Source organism: Hipposideros armiger, unplaced genomic scaffold (genome assembly GCF_001890085.2).
Source record: "Hipposideros armiger isolate ML-2016 unplaced genomic scaffold, ASM189008v1 scaffold_388, whole genome shotgun sequence".
Taxonomy (NCBI): Eukaryota; Metazoa; Chordata; class Mammalia; order Chiroptera; family Hipposideridae; genus Hipposideros; species Hipposideros armiger.
Window position 1 is genome coordinate 933310 of NW_017731738.1, and position 9092 is coordinate 942401.

At 44.5% G+C, this 9092-nt stretch overlaps 1 protein-coding gene across 1 annotated transcript in view; it reads left to right on the forward strand.

The window, feature by feature from the left end:
• RECK (reversion inducing cysteine rich protein with kazal motifs) overlaps window positions 1-8529 on the forward strand; it is a 64552-nt gene extending 56023 nt beyond the window's left edge. The window contains exons 17-21 of the mRNA XM_019663375.1: window positions 1893-2085; window positions 3325-3535; window positions 4737-4810; window positions 5883-6038; window positions 6926-8529. Coding sequence (XP_019518920.1) covers window positions 1893-2085; window positions 3325-3535; window positions 4737-4810; window positions 5883-6038; window positions 6926-7147 — 856 coding nt within the window. The 3' untranslated portion in view covers window positions 7148-8529. The remainder of the gene's footprint in view (window positions 1-1892; window positions 2086-3324; window positions 3536-4736; window positions 4811-5882; window positions 6039-6925) is intronic.
• Window positions 8530-9092: the final 563 nt, after the last annotated feature.

The window sequence follows — 9092 nt, forward strand, 5'->3', positions numbered from 1 at the left end:
GTGGCTATGCCCACTTGCAACTAAGATTGAACACAGCACCCTGAGTTGAGCTGCCTCCCGGATGGCTCAGTGGATAGAGTGTGCACTCTTAACAACAAGGCTGCTGGTTCAACTCCCACATGGGATGGTGGCTACGCCCCCCTGCAACTAAGATTGAACACAGCACCTTGAGCTTAGAGGCCACGAGCTGCTGACGGCCAGCCAGATGGCGACTGGCGCCCTCCACACAAAGATTGAAGAACAACAACTTGACTGGTCCCAATCCCCCAACACTGTTCCCCTCCCCCAGTTCCCCAATTTAAAAAAATAAATAAAGTAAAAGGTTGTGTGATTTCATCAAGTATGTACTGATGTACCAGGCATCTTTCCAAACACTAGGATACAACAGTAGGCAAGACGAACCACATGCGTTCTAAGTTTAAATCCCATGAGAAAAGGCAACCATCCACAGTACTAGTGATGGTGATGGTGGTCATTTCAGTGCAGGAGGCTGGTCCCTAAAAAGAGTAGAAGCAATTTCCTTTCAAATTAAAATAATGCTAGCTACTATAGTCTTCTTTTCTTTTCCAGACTAATATTTGTAGATCTTGTTATTTCAAAGACCCAGTGAAAGCCAAACATTTTAATAGGTCTCATCTTCCTATAGAAAGTTATAAATATCATTTATAGAAATGAGAGAAGCAGAAAAAGCTAAAGAAGAAAAAAGCCACCCGGGCCGGCCGAGTGGCGCGATGGTTAAGAACTCGCTTGGGATGCCAGAGGGCCCCGGTTCGGATCCCACATATGAGGGCCAGTGACACTGCCCTCTACAGCTAAGATGCTGAACAACAGCTCAACCTGGAGCTGGGCTGCCGTGAGTCGCTGGCGACGGCATAGGCTGCAGTCCCTGTGGCAGTGGGTTGCCATGGGCTACCGTGTGTAGCCAGCAGCCACCGTGAGCGGCCAGCAGCCAGCGTGAGCAGCCAGCAGCCGCAGTGAGCGGCTGTCCAGAAGCCGGCGACTGATCTGCCTCGCCAGGGAAGAGCGCAATGATGGTGCCAACTTGGGCCAGTGAAGCAGTGTCCTCCACAACTAGATTGAAGAACAAAACGACAGCAACTTGTCTGTTCCCCTTCCCCTAATTCCCCAGTACTGTTCCCATCCCCCCAATTACCCAATAAAAATCTTTAAAAAAAAAAAAAAAGAAAAGAAAAAAGCCACCCTCCCTAACCCCTCTGAAGCAGTTCAGGAACTGAGACTGAAGTAAGGTTCAGCTATTAGGAGGAAAACCCAGCTGCCCGGAGTGGCATTCTCTCAGTGATTTGCAGCCAGCCAGCGTTGGTCCTCAGCCTTGTAAGCACAGAAACCTGAATTTTTCAGCACATATTGTGAAGCCTTCTTTTAAGAAAGACTCATATTAGCCAAGCTGAAAATTAAGCCCCTGAATATGCTTCGTTTATTGACTACAAGACCTCCAGCATCAGACCCTCACCCACTCGATGGCCTCACATCACTCCTACCCCATGCGTCCTTGGCTCCTGTCCTTGGGGTCACCTGCCCTTTCCCCCACAACACAGAGCCTCGAGCATCACACCTTTGCCATGCTGCCCCCTCAGCCTAGCACGGCTGTGCGGCCCTCCTTCTCCAGGTTCCAGCCAGGACACCACCTCCAGTGCTTTCTCCAGGTTCCTCAGTCAGAATGACTCATTCCCACCGGCATTTTGTGTGTGGTTTTCTACTTGATAGACTACTTTATGTGCGTGCTTGGCTCTCCAACTCTCCATAAAATCTTGGGGACAGGGACTGTTTCCAATTCCTCTCTGGCTTTCTCCTCAACCTGCTGTACCTTGTCAGTGCCTTGCCGGCCCCCCATAGTGCCTCCCAATTCATGGTGGCACATTCGTGTTTTTCAGATGCATACCCAAACCTCAAGTCTGCCTGACGACTTTTGATAAATTTGGATGTAGCCAATACGAGTGTTTGCCAAGACAGCTCACCTGTGATCAGGTCCGTGATCCTGTTTGTGACACAAACCACATGGAGCACAACAATCTCTGCACTTTGTACCAGAGGGGGAAAAGCCTCTTATACAAAGGCCCGTGCCAGGTACAGTAGTTTAGCTGATAGACCTAAGTGCAGGGAGCATAAAATTGGTTTATGGTTTTTTACAGATGAATCAGCAGTAGGACCACTTGAGGGTCTTGTGGGAATCCTGTCAAACCTAGAGAACTCGGCCCCCACTAAAAACGAGCCATCCTAAGGCTGGCTTTTTCTCCTAACTCTGGAGGGCTTCCTTGCTAGTATGTGTACCTTTGCACATCTAGTGTGCAAGCAAAAGAAGAGAGTAGCTTCTTACAGCCCACGCCTAAGAGAAGAATTCAAAGTTTCACACTGCTGACGTGAACCAGCCCTATTTCCATTTCCCATGGTCCTTTGGGCCTTCACTAGGAAACAAACCAGGAACAATGTGAGTTAAAACAACCAAGAAAAGAGTTTTTTTCCCACTCTTCCCAATGAAGTCCATATCAGAGTACTGAAAAGTAATAGAAAATTTTTCTACGACAGTGTCTTTTTAACATCAGTTTATCTTTTGGTCTTTTAAGGCTGTGGAATCTATAATCTCGTTAAAAAATTAACCTCCAGATAGCCCCACTGAGGCTTCCCACATGTACCCCTGATCTGTGTGCTGTCGCCCACCCCCAGGGAATCCCATCTTTGAGCCCAGCATCCCCTGCCCACAACCAGCTTACACCTGACACGACCTCCTCATTTCCTAGTCTTCATTGCCAGAAAAATCACGTCTTCAGCTTGTTTTCCCTCAGAGCTTGTGTTCCAGTTGCATTGATATCTGCTACTCTAAATTGCTAAAATTCTCTTCCTATTTATTCGCGCTTCCTAGCCACAGTTTTTCTCTCATATACTCGTATTCCTAACCTGCCCAATAGATCCAGAGCTCCCTTGCCCCACTGACTTCTCTCTTCTTCTCCTTATCCCTTACCCAGTGTGAAATGGCAAAGCCTCCGTATTTGCATGAAGGTTGATCTTGTTTTCTTCAAAGAGGCACTTCTGGACTAATAGAAGCCTGAGGGAGGAGGGATTTTATCTCATATGGGTTCACAAGTCCCAGGAAGGCTGAGAAAAGTAATCTTTTCTATTCGTCTTGGGACAGCCTTCTTGCCCCCTGTTGCCATGTTTAGCCCAACTTAGGAGCTTAATTAAGAAGGTCCCCAGAATTTATACCTGTCTTTTTTCCTTGCTGAAAATAGGGAGACCTATTGTATACTCTCCGTTAGCAAAAGTGCACCACAGAGGTTTCCAGGGTAAATGTGATTTCTTTGCCCTCAGCCCTTCTGCAGAAGCACAGAGCCCATCTGCGGACACAATGGGGAGACCTACAGTAGTGTGTGCGCTGCCTACTCAGATCGCGTGGCGGTCGATTACTATGGGCCCTGCCAAGCCGTCGGGGTCCTCTCAGAGTACAGCTCTGTCGCCGAGTGTGCTGCTGTGAAGTGTCCTGCGCTCTCCACAACTGAGTGCAAACCCATCATCCCACCAGGTAGATTGGGTGGGGCAGGGGTGGGGTTGGGAAGACTTGCTTATCTACCGCCAGAGTGAGTCACTGAAGAGAAAAGTGACTAGTTTATTTAGATTTTCCAAAAAGTCTTAACTCACCTGATGCTGATTAGATGCTGACCTTAAACAGCATCTGATTTAAGGGCTGACCTTAACCAGCTGTGGATTACCTTAGATACCACCTGGTCCAGTGGTTTTTAAACAGTATGACAGACTTTTTTCAAGCAAAATCTTACACCAATATGTAAACAGATAAAGCAGTATTTAATTACTAAAGTTATGGTTGTTAGTTCAAATGCATGTTTACTTTAAAAAGTATATATCACCATAAAGTTAATGAATAAAAAATTAGTAATGAGTGAGTGAATAATTGAAGTAGCTTTAATGAACACAACATTTGAAATCGAGAGAAACAGAAGGTAGTTGTCTTAGACTGGCCATAGCATCTAATTTAATTGTTTCAGTTGCATAAAATCAAAAAAGTCTTGTTACATACAGACTAAGCAGTAACAGTTTTTCAGAGCAGCTTACCGTACAGTCTTACACTGTTCAGTTCAACAGAGGTGGCAGAAGAGACGTTATCTCAAGTCTGCACAGGACAGATTAGCCTGGAGTCTGACAGGCTCATTCCTCCATCTATAAATTCATCAGATGTTTATTGAGCTTCCACTGTGGGAACTGGGGACACAGCAGTGAGCAAAACAAAGCTTTTTTCCTCCTGGAGACCATGTTCTGATATTTTGTTGGTTTCTTTTTAACAGTTTAATAAAATAATTTTTAAAATTAAGTTAGAGTTAAACACCCAGTGGAATCCCTGAAACACCTACTCCTTTGTTTTGTAGGCAGAGGTCAGAGCCCCAGGAAATCACTTGCCCAGCATCATACAGTGAGTGCTGAGGCAGCGCACGAGCTAGGCGCCACGTCCCTTGAATGGCCAGCTCTCTCTGTGTTGGCTTACACCACGACTGCCTCACCCTGAGAAGTGGTAAAGGATGAAAGCAGGGATGGAGGAAGGATTTCATGAATGTACAAATTGTACATGTGCCCAGGTTGATCAGGGCTCATATCTAAAGTGCAGGAAGGCCAGCTAGAAGTCTCCTAGAACAAAATGAAGTGTCACCAACTACTTTGTATTCTCCTTGTTTCTAATTCTGAACACACTTAAAATGGTTTCTGTTACACAGGTGCTTGTTGCCCGTTATGTGCTGGGATGTTAAGAGTTTTATTTGACAAAGAAAAACTGGATACTATTGCTAAGGTAAATTGCTTTATACACCAGGTGCTGTTGAAATCTTATTGATAAACTTCTCAGTAATTCTACAGAGTAGAATGTGTTGTCCCATTTATAGATGAAGAAGCTAATTTGCAGAGAAGCAACTTGCCCAAGGCTGTACAGCTCATAGTCGTAGTCGTAGAACTAGGGTTTGAATGCAGGCTGTCTGGCTCCCGCTTTCGTGCTCCTTTCCTCCACACCCTGGCTGTGTGGTGACCTTGCTCTGTGCATCACAGCCTGACCCTTTCTTAGAAAAGGGCCCCTCCTGGCTAAGTAAGCAGAGTTAGGACTAGAGGCAAAACCGGGCAGCCATAGACTGGTAGATGCCCAGATGGTTTCAGGGCTGCCTGCCCTCATACAGTCCGCATTCCTCTAGGGCAGTGGTTCTCAACCTGTGGGTCGCGACCCCTTTGGGGGTCGAATGACCCTTTCACAGGGGTCACCTAAGACCATCAGAAAACAAAAAGATACTTACATTATGATTCATAACAGTAGCAAAATTACAGTTATAGAGTAGCAACGGAAATAATTTTATGGTTGGGGGGTCACTACAACATGAGGAACTATATTAAGGGGTCAGCATTAGGAAGGTTGAGAACCGCTGCTCTAGGGGCTGCTTCCAGAGCTGGCCACCATCCCGCGAGAGTTTTGCCCCTTTCCGTTTTCTGTACCATAGCTTGTGCTGCTTGCTGTTGTGGAGACAAGGACTCCTGAAATGTAGCAGCCAATGCTTGCCAATACCTCGAAAACTATCCCCATTTTTATTAAAACACTTTTATTTTTACAGGAAGACTTTCATTATTTCCCTGTGGTCTCCATCTCAGAACAGTCACTTTAAAGAAAACACTTCTGATGAGAGTGTTTACTTGGCTACAAATTTCCTTATCAGGCAAAACCCCACTGGAAATCTCTTTGTAGAGATTTAGAATTCAGCTGGCAAGGCCCTATTGGGGCCCCATGCTTAGGGGTTCCTTGGTCTAAAGAGCCTCCTTGGCTTAGGCAAGGTAGCAAGGCAGCCTGGGCAGGAATAAGGAATTCTTTTTTTTTCTCTTTCTAGGTAACAAACAAAAAGCCAATAACAGTTCTGGAAATACTTCAGAAAATCCGCACGCATGTGTCTGTGCCACAGTGTGATGTATTTGGATATTTCAGCATCGAATCAGAAATTGTGATCCTGATCATTCCTGTTGATCATTATCCAAAAGCTTTGCAGGTGGGGTTCTGCAAACGTTGTGCAGCCATCTGTCAATTTCAAGTTTGGTGGGCTTGGGTGGGGGTGGGCCCAAACCAGGATGGGTTAGGATCAGGTGGTGAGGAAGCCGAGGCCTTGTGGCCAGGCAGGAAGGAGAAAAGCAGGCAGCCTCTGAGGCTCAGCGCTGCACCAGGTGCGCACGTCCAAGGTGGCTGAGGCCTGGTACACATTTGACAGCAGAATGCTAAGGAATGGGAGATGGGAGGGGTTGAGAGCTGTGACTCAGAAGTGTGCAGAGATGGAAGGTATCTGTTCATCATACAGACAGGCAGCTGAGGCCCAGAGGCAAGGTTGTGACACAGGTCAGACAGTGACAAAGAAAAATAGACTCCTGCCCACTGAGGGCTGTGCTCCCACTGGGGAGGAGGAGCCCACTGGAGCCGGAAGTTTTTCTTCCTCAATAATCTCATGGTGAACCTCATTCATGTAGGCCCAAGTTTCAGCATCAAAATGGTAAGGGCTCAAGTGAAGGGGGTGAATCCAAGCAGCCTGTCAACTGCCATCATTAGAAAGCTCATTAAGTCTGATTGCTTTCTTCCTGATGTGTAAATAGGTATTGAAAGTCCATTCCATATAACTACAATATGTTTAACCATGGGTCGGCGATAAAAGGATTGTGGGAAAAGAAAGGGCGGTGGCATTGTGGATCATTTCTTTTCTGATTTAATTGCTGTTGGTGCTGTTATTATTTATGCTGTAAATTAAGACTATTATTAAATGTTGCTTTGGCTAAGAAAAGGACAGAGAGAAAGCGTATTCCCTGTGTTGGGATGTATGTGGAATTTGACTTGACCTTTTCACAGGTTCTATGGTTTTATATTAAAAAGAATCTGATTTTCCTGTCCCAGATTGAGGCCTGCAATAAAGAAGCAGAGAAGATCGAGTCCCTTATCAACTCCGACAGCCCTACTCTGGCGTCGCACGTCCCTCTCTCTGCCCTCATAATCTCCCAGGTACAGGTCTCCAGCAGCGTGCCGTCGGCTGGCGTCGGGGCCAGACCTCCCTGCCACTCCTGCCTCTTCGTTCTCAGCCTGGGCCTCGCTTCACTCATGGTCTGGACACATAACTGACTGCCCATGAAAAATGCAAAATGTTCCTCAATCGAATTTTTCTACCTTGTGAAAGGCATACAGGACTGCTGGTTTGTAGCTGAATAATGGCCAAGTACAAGCACTTGTCACCTCTGCTCACCACACAGTATTGTTTTTAATCTGCTAGTATTAGGGTTTTTATTTTGTTTTTACAAATGTTAAAATATGTTTTTCCAAATAATATTGAAAAGAGGATGTTTCTTCTGGTGGATTACTGCTTTACAAGTTACATTTTGTTCATTAGATGGGTCCCCCACTCTAAAGCCTATTCAATATCACTGATACATGAGATGGTCACTTTTTAGAAAGATAACTCGCTTTACTATGGGCCTTGTATCACAGAAACTTCATTTCAGAGTTCCTGTAAGTATTAAAAGGCCCCTAGTGGGTGTGTTTGTTTACAGATAATTACTCTGTCTAGAAGCTAGGGGTCACAGTGAAGTGCCACTGCCATTAGAATATGAAATAGAGATAAAAGCATCTTTGGAATTATCATGTGGCTCATCAGGCACATTTAACTTAACAGAAATTTAATTCAGGAACCCATCGATGTGGTAAGCAAAAGCCAGCTAACTAAATGGCACTCTGATATTCTGTAAATGACAGTCTCAGTGGTTATGAACGTGTGTGTCTGTGACTTTTATAAAAGGGAGAAATTATATCAAATCAAAGCATCTCGCATTGTGCATCTTTATATTAACCAGATATATATTTTTTTCGGTATTCATCCGAGTTAAATTTAGAGTTTTTAAACATCAATCTTTAAACCAATTGCTGCTACTTATATAATTGCCAAAAAGTGAAATAATTAGTAGTTCATGTAAATAATACATGATTTTTCTATTTTATTATGAAGAAGGTGAATAGCCATATTTGTAAAGTGACAATCATGTGTGTTACCCCAGTATTTTCCGTTCATGAAGACACATTTGCTTTTTGTGACATGCACAGTGTAGATAAGTGTTCTGTATGACTTTCTGATATAGAATTATAAAGAGTTATGGTTTATATATTTAAAAAATGTCAATCTAAGTATTAAACTATTTGCATGTTGTCTAAGAAATTGAATACTTTGAATGTGTTTCACAGTTTGAAATAAGCTATTCAGTGTAATACTTATTTGTATGCACCTAAACTTAGATTTTACATGAAGTATTTTTTTCAGTATTATATGTACCCTCTAAAATATATAAGGATTTGCTTATTATACCAAAATGTTGTTTAAAAGCGGGCACTTAATCTTTCAGAATTTCTCAATGCTGATGTAGCATGTTTGTTGCAATTGCTTTTTTTTATATAAATGTCTTCAATGCAATATACTGGAAAGCTTTTCTATTTTAATAAAAATAATTTTTTATATGGTTATGTGTACTTCCAGGCAACGTGAACATTTAAAATGAAACCACTGCTCACTCTTGGGTGAGCTGTGTCCTTTGTTCTGGAGTAAGAAGTTATGGGAGTGTTACTGTTCCAGGCCAGGGGGCCTGGGAAAGTGGGGCAGTTAGAACAGAGCTGGTTAGACCAGACCCGGGCATGACCAGAGGGCAGGCAGCAGCAGAACATCAAGTACAAAGACCCCAGCTTTAGGCCTTCAGGACCAAGAAACCTTCAGGCCGTCCAAGACCGAGGAACACTGCCTTGGGCGTGATATTCCAGCTCCAAGGTATCTCCTGGGCGGTGAAGACTTTGGACTGTGGAGACAGGGCCTGTTGATCAGGGCCTGAGAGGTTCTATCAATCAGCTGAGGCTAAAGCCCCAAAACCTCTGTGGATGACAACAGCGGATCACATCTTGCTCCCACCACATGCCCACTGTGGGGCAGCTGCACTTCTGTCCATCATCTTCACTCCAAGACCTATTCCAGTGTCCGCACAAAAGGGATGAAAGAGACACACAGAACCACAACTGGCCCTTAGGTCTCTGC